The 21,100-nt window shown below is 45.4% G+C and overlaps 3 protein-coding genes across 6 annotated transcripts in view; all 3 read left to right on the forward strand.

Annotated features, from left to right (window-relative positions):
• Positions 1 to 102: 102 nt before the first annotated feature.
• LOC139423765 (WD repeat domain-containing protein 83-like) lies at positions 103 to 4,723 on the forward strand. Of its 2 annotated transcripts, none has more exons than XM_071175396.1 (9): positions 103 to 273; positions 404 to 519; positions 740 to 860; positions 2,381 to 2,486; positions 2,721 to 2,769; positions 3,037 to 3,163; positions 3,257 to 3,324; positions 3,440 to 3,663; positions 3,883 to 4,723. In XM_071175396.1, the coding sequence occupies exons 2-9, from the start codon at positions 417 to 419 to the stop codon at positions 4,051 to 4,053; spliced, it is 969 nt and encodes a 322-aa protein (XP_071031497.1). In that variant the 5' UTR covers positions 103 to 273; positions 404 to 416; the 3' UTR covers positions 4,054 to 4,723. The 2 variants fall into 2 exon arrangements, with proteins under 2 accessions (XP_071031497.1, XP_071031498.1); XM_071175397.1 differs by having other exon boundaries at positions 133 to 264; positions 3,883 to 4,548.
• Positions 4,724 to 12,433: 7,710 nt separating this feature from the next.
• On the forward strand, positions 12,434 to 17,798 carry LOC139424421 (probable splicing factor YJU2B). Its single transcript, XM_071176208.1, has 11 exons — positions 12,434 to 12,506; positions 12,793 to 12,837; positions 13,553 to 13,606; positions 13,748 to 13,830; positions 13,912 to 13,967; positions 14,077 to 14,137; positions 14,254 to 14,396; positions 14,793 to 14,965; positions 15,684 to 15,822; positions 16,009 to 16,201; positions 16,565 to 17,798. Exons 2-11 carry the CDS (start codon positions 12,835 to 12,837, stop codon positions 16,941 to 16,943), a joined length of 1,284 nt encoding a protein of 427 aa, XP_071032309.1. The 5' UTR covers positions 12,434 to 12,506; positions 12,793 to 12,834; the 3' UTR covers positions 16,944 to 17,798.
• A 340-nt stretch (positions 17,799 to 18,138) lies between these two features.
• LOC139424419 (venom factor-like) overlaps positions 18,139 to 21,100 on the forward strand; it is a 28,834-nt gene continuing 25,872 nt past the window's right edge. For 2 of the 3 annotated variants that reach the window (XM_071176205.1, XM_071176207.1), the window contains exons 1-10: positions 18,139 to 18,274; positions 18,515 to 18,544; positions 18,739 to 18,780; positions 18,875 to 18,913; positions 19,153 to 19,345; positions 19,548 to 19,722; positions 19,834 to 19,904; positions 20,037 to 20,128; positions 20,458 to 20,540; positions 20,687 to 20,774. In XM_071176205.1, coding sequence (XP_071032306.1) covers positions 18,186 to 18,274; positions 18,515 to 18,544; positions 18,739 to 18,780; positions 18,875 to 18,913; positions 19,153 to 19,345; positions 19,548 to 19,722; positions 19,834 to 19,904; positions 20,037 to 20,128; positions 20,458 to 20,540; positions 20,687 to 20,774 — 902 coding nt within the window. In that variant the 5' untranslated portion in view covers positions 18,139 to 18,185. The remainder of the gene's footprint in view (positions 18,275 to 18,514; positions 18,545 to 18,738; positions 18,781 to 18,874; positions 18,914 to 19,152; positions 19,346 to 19,547; positions 19,723 to 19,833; positions 19,905 to 20,036; positions 20,129 to 20,457; positions 20,541 to 20,686; positions 20,775 to 21,100) is intronic. The other variant, XM_071176206.1, reaches the window with a different exon arrangement.

Genomic DNA, 21,100 nt, shown 5'->3' on the forward strand with positions numbered 1-21,100 from the left:
AAAATAAATGCTTTAAAGGACGCGAAGGACTCTATCAATGCGGAGGGAGAATGTTCGGACTTTTATTTTGACACAAATGCTTTTACCCGGAACGAAACGATTATCACAGACAGGAAGTAAACCACACATTTGCAAAAATATGAACATTCTGGAGCATAAACTGTAGGGGGAAAAAAAGGACTTGTTCGTTTGCTGTTAGCTAACAGAAATCAATATGAGTCAGTTAATGATTGCTCTCTCATCAAACTAAAGCGAACAAGCAAGGTATTTCAGGTAGATATCTATCCAAGTTCCATGATGCTCTTTCCATAGCACTTGCTCTTTCCACTACTAACGTTAGCGTAGTTGATCCTCAAGTCAGGAGAAAAATAATAGCTATATGTTTCAACCTCTCTTTCTACAGGCAGAAGTGTGAAATGTCGTTTCCCCAGCCCAAACCTGAGGTCCCTCAGCTCCCCCAAAACCTTCTCAGGACCATAGACTGCCAACAAGGGGCTGTAAGGGCTGTGCGATTCAATGGTGAGAACTCAAACAAACACCGATACCGTGAGGTGCATTGACTGTTGCTCTACTTGGAGCTGCTTGTGTATGTCATGAGAGGCTGTATCTACATAACGCGTTTCGGGTGTTTTTCATCCTCTCATTTTCTCTCGACCCACCTCTTTCTCCCTCCCTGTCTCTTTCTCCCCCACCCTGTCTCTTTCTCCCCCACCCCCACCCCTCTCCCTCTCTTTCTCAGCTGATGGTAACTACCTGCTGTCTTGCGGCAGTGACAAGTCTCTGAAGTTGTGGAGTGTAAGTCGAGGGACACTGCTGAAGACGTACAGTGGCCATGGATACGAGGTTCTAGATGCTGATGGGTCAGTGTCTGTATTATTACACAAACCTATATCAGAAAGTAAGCTGGCCCTCTTTGAAGTCTTGTAGATCGATGCATTGCGCTCTTTTTGGTTGTAAAGCCCTCTTGCATAAACTTCTGTGGTACGTTACTTAATTGTTAACCTGCAGAGGTACGAGTTACCAGACCCGGTCTCAGGGATGGCTTACTCTGGAGATCCCTTTAATCTCCACTGAGTTAGGTACATTTTTTAATCTGATTTGAGTTTTTGTAGTCTCCAAAACGGTGTAAAACGTGATGATTTGGTGTCTCTACAGCAGGGGTCTCCAACCTTTTCTGTCACGAGACCTGCAACTCTTCCTGGGGTCCCAGGTGTTCAACAGATGTGTTTTATGTCAATATACCATTTGTAAAACTACTCTCAATATTACAATTATTCAAAGAGAAACATTGAAAATTGATGTTTTGAGTCCATGTCAGTGCTTAAATCACATCTGAAGAAAAAAATTGGTCTGAAAAAAACCCAATTAATTTAAACGTTTTAGTGAAGAGGGGAATGTGTCAGTTGAGCGATGTTTCTGCTGAGACAACTGCTGCAGCACGTCATGGCAGGGTTTGCAAAACAATTGATACAAATAATCATAATATAGTTCTGTCAGGTAAGCCTACTTTGCACTTAACATTTCATTGAGAAAGTTTTGGGGGAAAGTCTTTCTGTCTACCCACAAGACGGTTATCATCATTGCTAACTGTCCTGCAAACAGAGTGATAGACAAACGCGTGCACTAAACAGACAGCAATATTGCTGGAAATGAATTGTCAGATATTGTGCTAAGTTTGGATTTTGAAGGCAGTGGTGGCTAACCAGGGGTGGGATAATGTCACTGTGGATTTAATTTGATAGTAGCCGGGAGATTTATGTTTATGACCGTTTGCGATGGAACACATTTAAAAAATGCACGCACTTTCAGAATTGATTGGCGAGCTACTCACAGGTGGGCTGAGAGCTACTGGTAGATCTGCCTGATGGAGACCCTTGCTCTGGAGCAATACAGACAGCTGATTGAGGAACACTTTATTGAAGAATGTGTTTGGTAAAGGCCAAATTTGGGTTAAATAAAGCTGACCCTAGATCTGATTGAGTGGGAAGCACTTAACTTCACTAAGCGTTCTCTTTCAGTGTGATAGCTAGCTTATATGCAGACGCCAATGCCTGTATGTTCCCCTATATGGAGTAGGAGATATGCATTAGAAATGAGACATACTGTATAGTTGATAGATAAGAAGTAGTACATTTTTTATTCATTCAGTATTCTTGTTTAAGTTCCCCTATCCATCCATCTGCCTTCTGTGTCCATTACTCTCTGTCAGTCTTGCCTCTGCTGGTCATTCTCTATGTGATCAATCTACATGCTTGCTTGTGTAGTCTTCCTCTATCCATCTGCCTACTTTGTCCTTCACTGTCTCCCTGCTGCCTCTGGGCCCCTGGGGGAATATGATCTGAGGTAATGGTGTGTGTCTTACCATCGATTCCTTCCCTAGTTCCTATGACAACAGCCAGCTGTGTTCCTGCAGCTCGGACAAGACGGTGATCCTCTGGGACGTCGCCACGGGACAGGTCACCCGGAAACTCAGGGGTCACGCTGGGGTGAGAGAAAACAATACAACTATATTTTCCTGTGTCACAGAGAGAGAGATGGAGTTTTAGAGGGGAGGGGAGGGGGAAAGAGGCGGGTAGGAGAGGTCAGGTGGGTCAGAAAAAAATATAGAAAGAGATGTTTATGTTGAAGGAATAGAGACAGGAAAGAATACAACAACTAAACCTCTAACTGGAGCCGTTTATTAACATGGATATGGCTCTGGTCTGTCTCTCTGTTTGCAGAAAGTCAACTGTGTCCAGTTCAATGAAGAAGCTACAGTCATTTTATCTGGTGAGTTTTCTCGTTCCTCCGTCCTTCCTCAGCAAAGTGCATCTCAGTCACCTCTACAACCAGGTTTGTGGCTTCAGCATTGTCCTGCTCATCCACAACAGGACCCACCTCAAGTGTGTGTGTGTGTGTGTGTGTGTGTGTGTGTGTGTGTGTGTGTGTGTGTGTGTGTGTGTGTGTGTGTGTGTGTGTGTGTGTGTGTGTGTGTGTGTGTGTGTGTGTGTGTGTGTGTGACTGTGTGTGTGCGTGCGTGCTCGTGTCGGTCTCTAGGCTCCATAGATGGGACAGTGCGCTGCTGGGACACCAGGTCCAGAAAATTTGACCCCATCCAGATTCTGGACGAGGCTCAAGATGGTGTCAGCAGTCTGAAGGTGTCTGAACACGAGCTGCTCACTGGGTCAGTACCAAGTCTGAACCTTTCTGTTCATTTCAGTTTCATTCTTATAGAAGAGTCCTCTAAGCATCTTTTCTATCTCATGTCTATCTCCAGGTCAGTGGACGGGAGAGTGAGACGGTATGACCTGCGGATGGGCCAGCTGCATGTGGACTTCATCAACAGTCAGTATCTAGTCTATCTAGTACCAACTAGTTGTTGTACTAACTATCACTAACTTCTGTACCTAAACCACCCTGAGTCACATTGATTTGTTATGTGTTTGTCTCTGTGTTCCAGGCCCCATCACGTGTGTGTGTTTCAGTGCGGACGGCCAGTGCACTCTGACCTCCAGCCTGGACTCCACCGTGCGTCTACTGGACAAGAGCACAGGGGAGATGCTGGGAGAGTACACAGGACACAAGATGAAGGGCTACAAGCTGGACTGCTGTCTGTCCAGTAAGGATACTCACGTCCTGAGCTGCTCTGAAGACGGACACGTGTACTGCTGGGACCTGGTAGAGGTACGAGGGATGGAGGATTTGTTCATCTGATAGATAGCTCCACTACCTATCAAAATGGATTGATTTGATTGGTTGATTTTGCTTACTGGATGCGTATCTGAAACGGAATAGCACAGCAGTATCTGTAAATGTCAACAGCTGCAGATTCAAGGACTTGGTATGTGTGCCTATTGGTGTTAGATTCTTTCCCTCTTTGAACATCTCTTGTTTCTCTCTCAGGGTTCTCTGATGCTGAAGCTGCCAGTCGGGAAGGCTGTCGTCCAATCGCTGTCTTTCCATCCCTCGGAGACCCGCCTCCTCACAGCCATGGAGGGGCGTGTCCAGGTGTGGGGGGCGGAGCCAGAGGAAACTGAAGAGGACGTGGTGGTTGTTCAACAGGAAAATGCATAGTAATCATTAGGTGGACATAACAGAAAGGAAAAGAGTCATGATATCGTCAGAACTGATGAGTTCCCTACTGTACTGAACTGCCTGTTCTTGACTAAGGGTCAGAGATCGGAGTTTGGTTGAGGGAAATGGTTGTGTGGTTGAAAAGTGACGTGCCGTTGCTTCCATGGCTAAAATATGGAATAAATGAATGAAAGTACTGCTGATGTCCCAGCATTATCAATAATGTTTTATTTAATATTCATTGTAAATATTTTGTAAATGATGAGTCTGGAATAAGCCCTTAGTGTTCTCCAAATGAACCATAGGCTCTAATATATATTTATTAGTAGCCATGAGGGAAAATGTGATATCACTCACCAACATTGGTCATAAAACATGTAGATATGGTTGTCTTTATTACCAGTTGTACATATGAACATGGCACATGGACAAAATAAATTAAGTAGCATCATACAGTTATCATCTCAAATAAATAAATCATTTATTTTACATAAATACCTGGCTGGTTTGCTGAGGACCTTTTTTTTCAGTTTTACTCAACAATCAACCATAGTGGTAACCACTATTCATTTAATCTATGCAGCAAAATAAGATCCATTCAACGTCATTGGTATAATAAAAAAACTCCCCCAAAGCAACTTTAAATAAATATAAATATACATACGCAAAATGAATGCATTTCTTTCTAGCAAATTCTAGCTACATCTGTAATCTCTCCTCCTGATTCTCCTTTTGTACAGCCTGAGCCTCTATGCCGCTCACATTGCATTCTGAACAGCCAATGGCCATGGCCCAAAAGTCAATGTTCAGGCCCTCCCCCTTCACGTCCAGCTCCTCCCCATTAACCCACACAGGTACACCCTGCAGCCGACAGCTTCTCCACCTTGTGCCAGCGATGGGCGTTATCCAAAAAGGCTAGATCTTCGTGGTGGGTGGGCCTGCAGCATGGTCCATTCTGCCTCAGCTCTCCATTCTGCTCGGGCAGGGCCCCCCTCAGGAGCAGGTTGGTCAGGGTCAGATCATGGTTGGAGCGGACACGGGGACAGTCTCCGCTGCAGTACTTGAAGAGGACGGTCTCGTCCGCGTCGTAGCCCAGACCCAGCTCTCGTACCTGGAGGAGGATGGAGCGGAGACGACATTGGGTTGAAGAGCGGCGGGACCGGATTGGGATGATTGGGGCTGGAGATGGGACGGAACCCCTTTGGTCTTCTACTCCGAATCCGGAACCTTCTGTGTTCTTATTGTTGTCGTTCCCTTTGTCGGATTCTCCTCCTCCACCTCTCCTCTCCTCCTCTGATGGGGAGGATGATGCTTGCCCTCGCTGCTCTGAAAGATGGTGATAAAGAGAGAGGGTTATTAAAAAACTCATCACACCAGCTTGGACCAGATTGCATTACACTATAGACTGCAGTAGACTGATAGTCAGTGCTACCCTACAGAAAAACTTCAGAACAGAAATCACACAATATGGTCTCAAAATTTTCCAGTGACTGTGTATGCCTTGTCACTCAAGTCCCAGTGTCAAACATCATCCTGATGTAAACCAATCTCAAAGTACACAACAATATCTAGATACATATAACCCAGTACAAAACTGAAGAAAATAGGAAAAAATTCTATCCTGTCCCATCTCCAATGTCGAAGGTCGTGAGTCGTGACCCCCATCCATCCTTACCGAGTAGTGAGCGCAGCCAGTGTCCCTCTCCTCTCTGGACACAGAACAGCAGAACAACCAGCTTCAGTAGAGACCTCATATCTCCCCTCTTCTCTTATGTTGATCCCTCTTCCTCTCTAAGTAAACGATTGAACAGTGGATGAGTGTCTACGAGTGATGCTGAGATGCAACAGAGTCCCAACCTCCATTATATATCCCTCTGAAAAGAAGGGGGGATGAGACAGGATGTGGGGGGGTGAAACAGAGGGGGGGGGGGGTACACTAACCCGTTCCTCGCCAAAGCGCCAAGCCCGTAGACTCACTTGAGTTTTGACGGTTAGCGGTTTGATTGTTGGATGGGTGTTTGACCAAGAAATGTGTCATATTGGGATTATATTTAACAGGTATAAATTTAGTTCTGAGGGCCCAGGTGTTTTCCGATGGATGCAAAGGTTGCTTCATGGGAAAAATGAAATCTGGAGGCTAATAACTTAAAGCTGTTTTGAAGTTGAATGGCGGGCTAGGCTGGTCAGAGGTTGAGTTGGTTGGCAATTGATGCTAGGCAGAACGCAGAACTACCACTTGAACAGATGAAGAAAGAGAGAGAGGGAGCGAGGGGGGGGGTGTAATATTAACAAAAGACCTGGGGGATTGACACTGACTTGAGGACATAGAAAAATAGACAGTTAAGTAAAAAGTCCACCAGGTCAATGTTCAAATGAGACAGAAAGCGAAGAATGCATTTCTGTCTCTTTCGGGTCAGTAAAGAAAGAGTTGAAATAAAAGAGGGAAGGGATGGTCGTAATTAAAAAAGAGAAGAAGGAAAAAAACAGGACTGGAGATATTTTAATGGACATTCCGAGACTGGCGACTGACATTCCCAGATCTTCAGTAACTTCTTCCATAAATTCAGGGATTTGGTTGGAAATGTGGGCTTGTCAGGTCACATTATCAGACCAAATCATTTCAAATACTTTAGCTGGGCTTGATTGAGATTGCCAATGGAATAGCCCCATAACCCTGCCCATCTGGCCCTCTAACACACACACACACACACACACACACACACACACACACACCTACCCATAGAGCTCTCTCTCTCTGCTTGTGTGTGTGTGTGTGTGTGTGTGTGTGTGTGTGTGTGTGGGTGTGTGGGTGAGTGAGTGTGTGTCAGTCAGTATCTGTAACATGGAAAAACACTGGGCGCCCAAACCGTCTTTTCACAATCACAACCAAATAAGCCCATGGGCGGAAGAAAGCATGTAGTCTAGGCCTAATATGACACTGTATCAAGATGACATCAGCTATCATTCCTTCATTCCTTCTCTTTTGTGTGTGTGTGTGTGTGTGTGTGTGTGTGTCCACGAGGGATATTGAGAAACAGCTCACCTGCCAATACAGCTCTCTCTCTGCTTGTATGTGTGTGTGTGTGTGTGTGTGTGTATGTGTGTGTGTGTGTGTGTGTGTGTGTGTGTGTGTGTGTGTGTGTGTGTGTGTATGTGTGTGTGTGTGTGTGTGTGTGTGTGTGTGTGTGTGTGTGTGTGTGTCAGACTGCATTGATTCAGAGGGTTTATTCAGTGACCAATTCAGACAATAATCTTCCAGACTGTTAAGAGTTTTCATGAATGCTTTGATGCTGCTGACCATCATGTGATGACTGTGACACAAACCACATCTAACTGGTGACTAACCCTCCTGGTGGGAAAGGGAAGCTAATGATGTTTGAGGATATGCGTTCAAGTCTCTTGTCTAAACTCTCAATGACGTCTTTAAGCCCTCACGGACCGTATGACTGGACATTTCTCACTAGGTGAATATCCTGATCATCAACAGTGACAAGACGACTGAGTCGATTCCACTCTCTACTACTTTTGCTCTTCACTTTTTCTCTCCTTCCATCATCATCCATTACTTTACCCAGAATACCTGTCCCTGCATCTCTCAGCACCATTCATGTACTGTCTCCATGATGACATACTGTACGTACTCCAGGTCAGGCCTGATACAGCTCTCCTGCCTCTGAAGAGAGAGACAGACTGTTTAAGGTTTAAACATAGCTCCTGTAAAACCTACACATTATACACATTCTGTTTTTTACATCAGTCGTCTCCGCTCCACGTCTCTCCATCCTCCTCTACCCGGAGAAGTTCTTTCTGTGATTTAAGGCAATGTAAATACACGCTACGCAATTAGTAAGAACCCTAATGGTCACATTACCGAAAACTGACTTTAGGACAACACCATGTAAGAAATTGAATGAATTGGTCTTTTAACGTGTGATGGTAGGTCTATGTAGTGTAGCACCAGGCCGGGGGAGGGAGAATACCTCAGTAACAGCTAAGGTGTGATGGTAGGTCTATGTAGTGTAGCACCAGGCCAGGGGAGGGAGAATACCTCAGTAACAGCTAAGGTGTGATGGTAGGTCTATGTAGTGTAGCACCAGGCCAGGGGAGGGAGAATACCTCAGTAACAGCTAAGGTGTGATGGTAGGTCTATGTAGTGTAGCACCAGGCCAGGGGAGGGAGAATACCTCAGTAACAGCTAAGGTGTGATGGTAGGTCTATGTAGTGTAGCACTAGGCCAGGGTAGGGAGAATACATCAGTAACAGCTAAGGTGTGATGGTAGGTCTATGTAGTGAAGCACCAGGCCAGGGGAGGGAGAATGCCTCAGTAACAGCTAAGGTGTGATGGTAGGTCTATGTAGTGTAGCACCAGGCCGGGGGAGGGAGAATACCTCAGTAACAGCTAAGGTGTGATGGTAGGTCTATGTAGTGTAGCACCAGGCCAGGGGAGGGAGAATACCTCAGTAACAGCTAAAGTAAGGCAGAAAATCAGAAGTACGATCAGATACAATCTGGTGTATTTATGTTACTGTCTGGAATCAGTGACGACAGAAGTAGGAAGACTTGAGAGGCTTTGGGATGGAACATGCTGACCGTGCAGGAATGTGTAAATGCCCACAGCTACAGAATGGTACATGGTGTAGACAGTGACTTAGCCTACAACTCAGAGGGAAATATGATGTGAGTAAGCATGGTTACGGAAAACCATGTGTCCAATTTTCTATACTGAGAAGGAGCACAAGACACAGACAAGACTCATAGACATTGTCATCTGCTGGTTGGTGTCTTTCTGCCTTCTGGTATTCAAACAAGCAGCTGAGACATTTGTCAATCAAACCTAGCTGACTCTATGGCCTTGCTGGGCTAAAAGTGATAATTTCCAAATACCCTATGCGAAACATGAAGTGTGATATACATTTGTTTCATACTATATGCATGATACACCATTGTCTGTATAGGCCTATATGAGTTATGTTTTCCTGACATGACACTGTTGTCAGATTCTTCTCATTCCTCTCTACCTGAGACATCTTTAAATTCCAGACCATATCTTCAAGAGAAATACCAAGGGGATTGTTCTATCACTGTATCCCTCCTCCTCCTTCTCCTCCCTCTTTCTCTCTCCATCTTCATCCTTTTCTCCGGGGCGGGAGGTGGAAGGAATGTGTCAGGCCCTTTGCCCTCTCACGCTCCATGTTTTCCGAGAGGATTAACCGGGAGATGAATGTGTACTGCGAGCTTCTTTCTGTATTCCGTCTCTTACCCGGAGTGCTGATGTCTCACCTGGAGAGAAAGCTCTGAGTTAAACGGCGGTCATCCCGATTCGATATGATGCCTTCATCACAAAAGCCTCTCGGAAGGCTAGTCATTGCAGTGTCAAATCCTTACTCCTTACACCGAGCCAATGGTTGATGGTGTTACTAATTGTGCACTGTAGTAATGTCTGATAACAATGTTGAGCATTGCTTATTGGCTACCTTGTGTCCAGCCTCTACCTTACGCAGCTGATCTACTGTGAAGGTGACTTGTTTATAGGGGATCTACAGACCTTTCAATATCAGATAATGACACTCTGGATCAGTCTCACTCTACCAAACCATAACCATTAACCTCAGAGAAACATACTTCAACTGATCTTAGAGCAGTCTTTCTCCCGGCAACTACCAGACTGCTTGGCCCAGGTTCAAAACACAACTGGATCAGGCCCTGTAGGGATCAGTGGAAACACATTTGTTTAAAATCTCTTCTCCTAACGTTTGGTGTAGAGCAGTAAATAAAGATAAACTCTCTTGGAAGGGTTCAGAGTCTGCCTGTCTGTGTCTGATGGGCTTACAGTGTTGTTTGATGGTGCAACAGGCTCTCTAAGCACAGTTCTAGGACCAACTGAGCTAACGTCCCCCCAACATGGCCTGCTAACTTGAACCATTAAGGGAGAAAGATGCAAAACTGACCATGACTAGGGGAACTTATCCTACTCGGTAAGGGCTTCTACTGGTTTAGGAGATAGCTATTCCTGAGGTTGCTGTCTGTAAATTCCTGGCAATAGACATATCACTCTCTGAGACTGATAGGCCCATTTGGGCCTAGAGGAGGAGGGATCCTTTCTATCAGACTGAAAGAATGATGGAGTAATCTAGGCCTAGATCGCGGAGGGATCCACTGGACAGACTGATAGAGTGATAGAGACATGTACTGATGGAGGGATGAAGGGATGGATCCATGGTACTAACAGACTGATAGACAGACAGGTCAGATCGATGTCTCTTCCTGAGCATTGCTGGCTTGTGCATTCCTGGTGGTGGTTGGACCGCGGAGAGGGCTGGTCTCTCTGGGTCAGCCCAAATAGGGCTTGTCTGTCTGTGCCGGGCAGGAATGTTAGATGGGAGCAACGTTCCTGTAATGGGAAGCATTCTAAGGGGATTTATCCACGGAATGTCAAACTCAATGCCACAGCATATCAAACTTCGGAATGCTGTTTACAACGTAAATCTGGATCAGATAGACACCTGCACCGAGAATCTCTTTCTCTCTATCCCTCCATCTGTCTCCATCCCCCCCTCCATCCACCCTGAGCATCTATTTCTCCATCCATCCTTTTTGAGTCTCGCCCTATCCCTGATCCCTCCCTCCTTCCACCTACAACATCTCCATCCCTCCCTCCCTCCCTCCCTCCCTCCCTCCCTCCTTCTTGCTGTATCCCTGATCTCTCCCTTCCATTCCTTACCCTGCATCCCTCCCTCCCTCCCTCCTTCTTGCTGTATCCCTGATCTCTCCCTTCCATTCATTACCCGGCATCCCTCCCTCCCTCCCTCCCTACCTCCCTCCCTCCATCCTTCTTGCTGTATCCCTGATCTCTCCATTCCATTTCTTACCCTGCATCCTCCCTCCCTCCATCCTTCTTGCTGTATCCCTGATCTCTCCCTTCCATTCCTTACCCTGCATCCCTCCCTCCCTCCATCCTTCTTGCTGTATCCCTGATCTCTCCCTTCCATTCCTTACCCTGCATCCCTCCCTCCCTCCCTCCATCCTTCTTGCTGTATCCCTGATCTCTCCATTCCATTCCTTACCCTGCATCCCTCCCTCCCTCCATCCTTCTTGCTGTATCCCTGACCTCTCCCTTCCATTCCTTACCCTGCACCCCTCCCTCCCTCCCTCCATCCTTCTTGCTGTATCACTGACCTCTCCCTTCCATTCCTTACCCTGCACCCCTCCCTCCCTCCATCCTTCTTGCTGTATCCCTGACCTCTCCCTTCCATTCCTTACCCTGCATCCTCCCTCCCTCCATCCTTCTTGCTGTATCCCTGACCTCTCCCTTCCATTCCTTACCCTGCATCCTCCCTCCCTCCATCCTTCTTGCTGTATCCCTGACCTCTCCCTTCCATTCCTTACCCTGCATCCTCCCTCCCTCCATCCTTCTTGCTGTATCCCTGACCTCTCCCTTCCATTCCTTACCCTCCCTCCCTCCATCCTTCTTGCTGTATCCCTGATCTCTCCCTTCCATTCCTTACCCTGCATCCCTCCCTCCCTCCATCCTTCTTGCTGTATCCCTGACCTCTCCCTTCCATTCCTTACCCTGCATCCCTCCCTCCAGTCCTAATCACCTGATCCTTGATAGACAGTAGCCCGTCATTTCCCCAGACCTCTTCTCTGGCCATGCCTCTTTTCTTCCAATGTAGTCATTGCTTTTATTAAAAAGGAAAACAGTGAGAGTGAGGGGCAGATACAAATTGACATAGAAGTCAGTAGCCTAAAAAGCTACTTTTGTCATCTTTTTTGGTAGGGGAAACATTTTCATATTCAGAGATATGTGAAATTCGGGAAAAAAAATCCTTTCATAGCTGGAGAGACAGTCTTGTTCTATCATAGGCCTAGGCCTAATTGGCATACTGTATTGACCCAGGTCAGACCAACATCCAGAATAGAATGATTATGGAGATAATATATTTTCCCACTCTCAGTCATTACCTGCCAGACTGTTTCTTCTCTCTGTTAAGGGAGACACCTGTAGTGGGTATCCCTCACGTCTCTGGCACATCCACCAGGTCAAAACTAACCCCCCTGGCAGACACACACAGTCTGAGGTTTCTCCAGAGTCCAGTGCCTATGCTAACTGAGTTATGTTGATATTATCCAGGAGTTTTGGCCTGTCTCCTGACTGCCCATGTCCCTTCACTTTGATGGACGCTCTGGTTTCCATCATAACAATTTACAACGGAGGAGGGAGGTAAAAAGGTGTATTGTCATAGTTGTGGACTTTTCCAATGGGTCTTGGGGTACAAAAATAAGTATACGGAAATATCTTCACAAAAAGTAGAATTCTTTGTGCAGGCACAATTAATCAGAGACGATTAAAAAAAGCAGACACCAATGTGTGACGTTTCTCACAAAACGGAAGTGACGTTTTTGTGTATGCACTGTTGTCGATTTTGTTCTGCTAGCTAATGCTTTGGAAAACCGTAAGGAGCACGCTACTTTGTGATATCTCAATTGTTTTTCTTCGAAAACAGTTATGTTTCGGTTACAGTTCGTGTTAATTATGGGCACACATCTCCTGTTACATTCCTAAAACGGTTGTTTGGCTTATTATTCAAGATGGTAGCGTGAGCTAGTTAGCTATGCTAGCGGTTGTGCTTGTAAATAAGCAATCTTATTTCGAACGTCTAAGTTAGATGGCTAACTTCAAGGTGTGCAAACATTTGTAAACACAAAAACGAGGCTATGACCCTGTGTTTTCTCCCCTAGGTGACAAAGGCTATCTTCTAGTGCGCTGTTCAAGCTAACAACATGGTAAGTTGCCAGGCCACATCAAAATGTGTTCAACACACTAGTAGCGAACATTAGTGTCCTTGTAAATTAGCTCTTTTAGTATTTGTCCACCACTGGTGGCACCAGGTTTCCTCTGTGAGGAAGCCCCACTGGTGGCACCAGGTTTCCTCTGTGAGGAAGCCCCACTGGTGGCACCAGGTTTCCTCGGTGAGGAAGCCCCACTGGTGGCACCAGGTTTCCTCGGTGAGGAAGCCCCACTGGTGGCACCAGGTTTCCTCGGTGAGGAAGCCCCACTGGTGGCACCAGGTTTCCTCGGTGAGGAAGCCCCACTGGTGGCACCAGGTTTCCTCGGTGAGGAAGTCCCACTGGAGCGGCAGGTAGCCTTGCGGTTAGAGCGTTGGGCCAGCAACCGAAAGGTCGCTGTTTCGAATCCCCGAGCCGGTAAGGTGGAAAAATCTGCCGTTCTGCCCTTGAGCAAGGCAGCTAACCCCCAACAACAACTGCTCACCGGGTCCCGTGACGAGGATGTTGATTTAAAGGCAGTACCCATCTGATTCAGAAAGGTTGGGTTAAATGCGGGAGTTGTACAACTGACTAGTTATTCCCCCTTCCCCTTATCCATGTAGAGAGAATCTGGTGCCACCCGTGGTGGACAAAAGAGTACTGTTAACTACTAGTGTGTTGAATACTGACTAGGTGTTCACACTTTCCTCCTTTTCCATGTCTCCTTTCTCAGGGTGAGAGGAAAGGACAAAACCATTACTACCCTCCGGACTTCGACCCACAGAAGGTAAATATGACTACTGACCATCATCACATATAATAGATAGGTTAATGGATTTAAGAAATCAGTCTACACGTGAGCCTCTTTTAACCTGTTCTCACTCTGACTCTTTTCTCGCTTTCCATTTCTCCCCCTCCCTCTCTCTAGCATGGCTCCCTCAATGGTTACCATGGAACTCATGCTCTACGAGAGAGGGCCAGGAAACTGTCCCAGGGTATCCTCATCATCCGGTCAGTAACACAAACACACACATCAAATTCAGTAGCTTGATGGGTTACAGGAAACTGACTATTGTCTATGTATTTTCACAGGTTTGAGATGCCCTATAATATCTGGTGTGATGGCTGCAAGAATCACATTGGCATGGGTAAGCTCTCTCTTCCATTCTCAGTTTTCCAGCAAGTTGCTATACGTTTTCCTTTTTCAGAAACATAATCAATTACAGACATTTCTTATCATACATTTGTGTCACTCAGGTGTACGTTATAACGCTGAGAAGAAGAAAGTGGGGAACTACTACACCACGCCAATCTACAGGTAAGACCAGACACATCTCAATCTCTCTCACACACACACACACACACACACACACACACACACACTGAAGGCCAATACATACATCTGTGTTGGTTTACCTGTGTGCTCCTCTTCAGGTTCCGGATGAAATGTCACCTGTGTGTGAACTACATTGAGATGCAGACAGACCCGGCCACCTGTGATTACGTCATCGTGTGCGGCGCGCAGCGGAAGGAGGAGAGATGGGACATGGCTGACAATGAACAGATCCTCACTACAGGTAACTCATTTCTCCTCGTTGACCTTTACATTCTGTTAGGTGTGTGAAAGGAAGGATGAGATATGGCCGACAACGAACATCCTCATCCCTGGCAACTAATGACATTTGGCCTCTCAGCCACCTTTTAGTCGCGACCTCTTATTCTTTAATACGTCAAACCCCAAAACAGAATGGACTCCAATTCTCTTCCAACAATGGCACTATTGATATCAGTTCCTTTATTCCTCCATTTCTGTATCTTGTCTGCTCATTTCTTAGGCCTCATTGTCTTCCCTTTATCTCTCATGTGCTCTCTTCTTTTCTCACCTACCCCACTTATTTCCCTCTCTCTACCACTCCCCTATACCCCCCCCCCCCCCCCTTTCCTGTCCCTGCTCCCTCTGTGTGTCTCCCCAGAGCGTAGTGAGAAGGAGAAGTTAGAGACAGACCCCATGTATAAGCTGGACCATGGTGGTAAGGACAAGGAGAAACTGAGGAAGGCTCTTCCCTCTCTGTCTGAGCTACAGGATCATCAGGCTGGATGGAAGGACGACTTCATACTCAACAGCAAGCTCCGCAGGAAGTTCAGGGTAAATGCACTGCATTCAGATCATAACTGTTTATTTATTTTATTTCACCTTTATTTAACCAGGTAGGCTAGTTGAGTACAAGTTCTCATTTACAACTGCGACCTGGCCAAGATAAAGCAAAGCAGTGTGAACAGACAACACAGAGTTACACATGGGATAAACAAGCGCACAGTCAATAACACAATAGAAAAAAAAGGAAGTCTATATACAGTGTGTGCAAATGGCGTTAGGTGGTAGGGCAATAAATAGGCCATAGTAGCGAAGTAATTACAATTTACAATGCACTTGAGGCCACATTTAGATTCTCTACCCTTCTCCTGAAGTGTACACTTGTTCGCCTCCCTCTAGTCTAGCCATGCCTACACAATCCAATGCTTTTACATTTGTGGGGAGTAGTGAACGAGTGCACACTTCAGGAGGAAAGAGGGAGGATTGGGATTCGCCCATGGAATTACTTGGACTCTTTGTCAAATAGTTTTTCCTTGATTCCTCGTATCCTTTGTCCTTGCCTCCTTAAAACACATTGGAGAAGTAGGTCAGTGTGGAGGGACCTTGGGAGTTTTTCCTCCAGTATGGTTCAAAAGGCGGCGAGGATGCGAGAAGCCCCTTGTAAAGGAGATGTATCTCAATGGGACGTTGTGTAAATAGGGTGGATAGGTGTAAGTCTGTCTTTAGGGCTGCTGACTTAACTGTTCATCTCCACTGATCTAATACGCAGACTGAGAAGAAAGTGATGGCGGAGGAGGAGGAGAAAGACAACGCCGTGAGAAAGAGGACAAATCTGTCCATCCCTCTGCTGCCCGAGAAAGAGGAGGACAAGAAACTAGCAGCACTGCTCACCTACACAGCTCCTGACTGTAAGTGGGCATGTACAACACACACACAGAGAATAATAATGCACTCTAAACCAGACTCTCTCAATCACACACTGTTCATACACACTATATCACAGGCAAGCGTGCACACACACACACACACAAACTACACACACACACTACTTTTTCATAAAAGAACACCATCCTCTCCTCATCCCCTTCCTCTAGCCTACGATGACAGGCAGAACTACAAGCGGAAGGAGATCTCTAGCCGCTCCTGGTTCAGTTCCCCCACTCTGCCACCAGGTAGCGCTGCAGGCAGCCTTCTTCAGAAGCTGGGCCTACAGGGGAAAGGTGCTGCTGTGGCCAAAGCCCTGGGTCCCCAAGTCTCCTCCCCTAACCCACACAGTCTCATAAGGAGGTAGGTCAATGAATGGGTGAATTATAATTTCCCTATTTGCTGACGCCAATGACGACAGATAATCTTCCTTGGGCCCAACACACAACTAGTCAAAAGACTTTACAATTTACATGAATGTTAGTGGATCTATCAACATCATTATGTATGAATCAGTTTTCCCTTCTGGATCATAATGAATAAGATTACATGGACAGGATGGAGCTGACCCTAGATCAGTACTTCTACTCTGAAACGCTTTGTGAAAACAGGCCCAGTAATGTTCATGTAACCTAAGCCACCTTTTTGTTGTGCTAACCTGTTGCAGTGTGTTCACCATATTTGCTACACAGTTGATTGATAGTGTGTGTGTGTGGTTATCCACAGGAGGACCGAGGGCTCTGGGAACAAACCAGAGGCCTGCGCTACAGTCACACGCAGGAAATCAGACCCAGGAACCAATGATCTGGGAAACAGTTTCTCGCCGGAGGGGAAGGAGTTACAGGTTGCACAAACACAAAGGACTGGGGGGACAGATTTGGGAGTTGCACAGCCTGAGCAGAGACAGGAAATGGTTGAAACTCACATGAGATCTCTGGAGATGCAGCTTCTTAACACCACCACAGAAGAAGAGGACAGAGGACGATCGAAAGGAGAGGATTGTGGGACAGTACTGGAGGACCATGACAGTGGTTGCTCTGGGGTGTTGAGGACGTCACTGGTTGCAGACTACAGTGACTCCTCTGACTCTGACCCCGGGGTGTAGGGTGAAGTTTCCCCTAGATGCTGATCTTGAGTCAGTTTTGGCTTTCCTCCACTAAATAGTTAAGGTTGGGGGAGGGGAATCTTATCCTAGATCTGTAGCTATGGTAAACATCACCCTGAACCCAGACCTAGGAGTATGAGGATGGACTGTTGACTTTGTGTTAGACAAACCAGACCTTTAGCCTGGTTAAAACAGACTGAATGCTGAGCTCAATATGCTTGGAAAGTGGAGATGTCATAGAACCCGCTGCAGTGTTTGCTAGCAAAAGAGATTTTGCGGTGGCTAATTAATGGTACATTTGCGAATTGTTTTGCCCCATAGTTAGCCAAAATGATAAGCTAGCCTGCTAAAATGGTTTAGTTAGCAATCGCTGCGACACTATTTTGCTAGGTACAGTAGCGCTTCTGTGTCAATAGAATGTATTCAAAATGACTAAGTTGTCTCCTGTTTGGTTGACATTTTATCATTGTGATGTGCATCCATGTGTACCCACTTTCTATGTGTATTGAAACAATGGTGAGCCCTGCATTCAGTCTGGTGTAAACCGGCTACGAGACAGTTTGCTCTATGGCCAAAATGTGTGTGTGTGTGTGTGTGTGAGACTGGGACTGAAGGTACAGTATGTGTTTGACAACGGGATCTTTTCACCCTAAATAACCATGGACGAGAGGTTGTTTTCCAGTTGTATTGATTTGTGTAGAAGTCGTGTATTCTACAGAGTGGAGTGATTATACGAATGTCATAAACAGTTGTCCTCTGATATGCAGTGTATGTCTACATTGCTCTTGGTAATACATGTACATTTCATTTCATCTGATAAATATCCGGGCCTTTGCGGCTCTCGCTGTAAATCAATGTCGTTTTTGTATTTTCTTTATAGAAACTATAAGCCATGATCAAGATAACTTAGAACATAATGCACAGCCATGGATCCCAGTGATGTATGATTCATATTGGGAATATCAAATGTTCTGTCTTTGCTACACACGCAGAGGAGGCATACTATTTGGGGTATGTTACATGATTACAAAAGCAACTGACCTCTTAGCATTGTTGAAGCTTAGCTGCATTTGGTTAGCAATTGTATTCACCAATTAAAAAAGGGATAGGTATTGCTTGAATATAGTCTGCCAAAATATCACACTCTTTGGGGGCTGGGCTCTGGGGGGGGGGGGGTGTTGTCTCTGTGTGAAAGAGTTCTTTCCCCAGTGTCGTGAGAGTTTAGTTCCATACACTGTCAGAATGGCAGGGGGAACACTGCTCCACATTTTGTTGGTTTGCGTTTTCTGTAGCTGTTGCGCCCAAATATTCAACAACCCAAACCGAGAACGGTAAGTTTTCCTTTCTCAACTTTTCATTTTGCTGCCGTAGACCGTACTAAGTTTTTGCTCTCTACTAAAAGCGCTATTTCTTAAACTTGACTGCTGACAGGCGCGATTTCTTGGGGTTGTATATTACACAGTGGGCTAATCAAAATACTAAAATATAGTTATTTTTTACTTGTTTCTAGGCTGTTTTAAACTGTACTCCCTGACTCACATTTTTAACAGATGTATTTCTCAACTTTTTAGGATGCGACTGAGTCCACGGGATCGTCGCCGGTAGGGTCTATGATTATTATCTCTTCTATTTATTCTTATTCAGACCAAATCTAAATATTCACTATATTCCTAATTCACAGTAACACGTAACTGCAATATGTAATCATAATGATCAATAATGTATTATTAGTAATATCAGTCTAAGAACAATGCAGTTCTCTGAAATGTATACAACACTCAATGTGCCCATTCAGATTTGAATATATGGACCTTGACATGTATTTTGATCTTCATGAGTGAGTACAGAATCTTCTCTACCTTGTTGAACCCTCATGTCGCACTACCAAATGTTGGCATTAAAGGAAAAAACAATGCTTCATTTATTTACAGTAGAAGAAATCCAAAAGACCACACCAGTCTGGAACCAAGGTACAGTGCTCCCAAAAGTATCTAGATAAGCACAAAAGGCAATCCTTTCGGTTACTAAAATACTACTCTACTGTATGCATGTCAAAGTTTGCCAAATGGGTAAGATTATAAAATAAAAAAGTGATCTTCTCACTCTCTCTTCCTCTCCCTCCTTAATCTTCTCCCTGTTCTCCCTCTCATCCCTTCTCCTCTCTCTTGTACCTCCACCCTCGCCTCATCTCTTGTCCCCCTCACCCCAGGTTCATCCTCCTAGCCCCTAACATTCTGAGAACAGACAGTGAGGAGTCAATCTATTTAGAATCCCATGGCCTTAACAGCCCTGTCACCGTCACCATAACAGTCCATGACTACCCGGAGAGGAGGTACCAGCTCCTGCAGGACACCGTCACACTCGGCCCGGCGAACAGCTACCACACCCTCAAGATCATACAGGTGATTCAGTTAAATTCCCCTCACCCTCAAGAGTAGACCATACAGGTGATTAAGACTTGTCATGAGTATGTATGTCCCCTGTATAATGCCTTATTATACTGTCTTTATGATCCAGAATAAATAACTGCCATTTTGACTGAACCTCCAATACATTATAAAGGCTAATATCTGCTTATAAAATACTTCTTCTTCCCCCTCCCAGCTCCCCTCAAAGCGTCTGGTCAAGGGGAATGAGGAGTCCTCCAGGAACCAGTATGTGTATGTGAAAGCAGAGTTTGGGGGCTACCACGAAGCTGAACAGGTTGTTATGGTCTCCTTCCACTCTGGATACATCTTCATCCAGACAGACAAGCCCCTCTACAAACCTGGAGACACTGGTGAGGGGGATGAGGGAGAGAGAAAAAGAAAGTTCTCAATGACATGTTAGGTTCATGTGAATGATGAATGGCGTCTCCGTCTGTCTGATCTCTCTCCCTCTCTCTCTGCAGTACGCTGCAGGGCCTTTGTGTCTACACCTACCTTCCAGGCCATCAACAGCTCCATCACCATTGAATTCCAGGTGGCTAAAATTTAATCACATGCCCTTTAGCCTACATGTCTTAAATTATAGAAAGTAACACTTCATTATGTTTTAGAAATACAAATATTTCATATGATTTAAGGTGTGTGTGTGTGTGTGTGTGTGTGTCAGAATTCAGACGGCGTCGTGGTGAAACAGACCTCCAGGACCATAGCTAAGAATGGAATCTTTGCTGATACTCACGTTCTACCTGACATAGTCAAGTGAGTCAGGAACATCATGACGTTTCTAGCCTGGTATGAGGATTCTAGCCTGGTATGAGGATTCTAGCCTGATATGAGGATTCTAGCCTGGTTTTCAAATATGTAACACTTTGCTTTATAAATCATTATGCCGCCTGGTCATAATGCTCTATCAATGTAGTCATTATGAGCAGTTATAACTCATACGCCGTTATAAATGTGCTTGGAATACTGTATGAAGAGGATGTCCATACAAAGTGTTACCCCTATCCTACTGCCATTTACTAATGCTAATACGTGTGTTTGTGTGTGTGTGTGTGTGTGTGTGTGTTTGTGTGTGTCTGTCATAGTGAGGGAACGTGGAAGATCATTGCAAAATTTGACAACTGGCAACAGAACAAGTTCAGTAGTGAGTTTGAGGTGAAGAAATACGGTAGGTGGAAGGGCTTTGTAAATATGTCTGCACGTGCCTGTGCGTCATTCAACGTGGTTCCCTCTCCATATTATTATCCATATTATTACTCGTTGAGCTAAAGCCTGGGCAGAAGCTTGGGGAGCTAACACAATGCTCTGTTGCAGTGCTGCCTGCTTTCAATGTCACACTGACTCCCAAGAAACCCTTCCTCCGTCTGGATGATACTGAGCTGGTGGTGGAGATCACAGCCAGGTTAGTAACACTAAAGTAGACCTACTGTATTGCTTATTAATGTGTTATGTATGGTTTATGAAACCCTTATGTAGGTCCCCTTCAGACAAAGTGTTACTAATGCCGGGTTCATGACATTTCAGATACTCAGCACCTCAAGAGTTAAAATTAAGCTTCCTGTTGGTTGATTCTGATACTTCCCAAGTGGGAAACTCGGATATCATCGTTCTACAACGAGTAAGCAAGTCGGAAATATCAGTTTCCCGACAGGACGTGAAAGCGACATTAACACTGTAATAATAGTTGTGATAATGGATAATTGTCACAAAAATAGCTCACCCATCATA

Source organism: Oncorhynchus clarkii, chromosome 13 (genome assembly GCF_045791955.1).
Source record: "Oncorhynchus clarkii lewisi isolate Uvic-CL-2024 chromosome 13, UVic_Ocla_1.0, whole genome shotgun sequence".
NCBI lineage: Eukaryota > Metazoa > Chordata > Actinopteri > Salmoniformes > Salmonidae > Oncorhynchus > Oncorhynchus clarkii.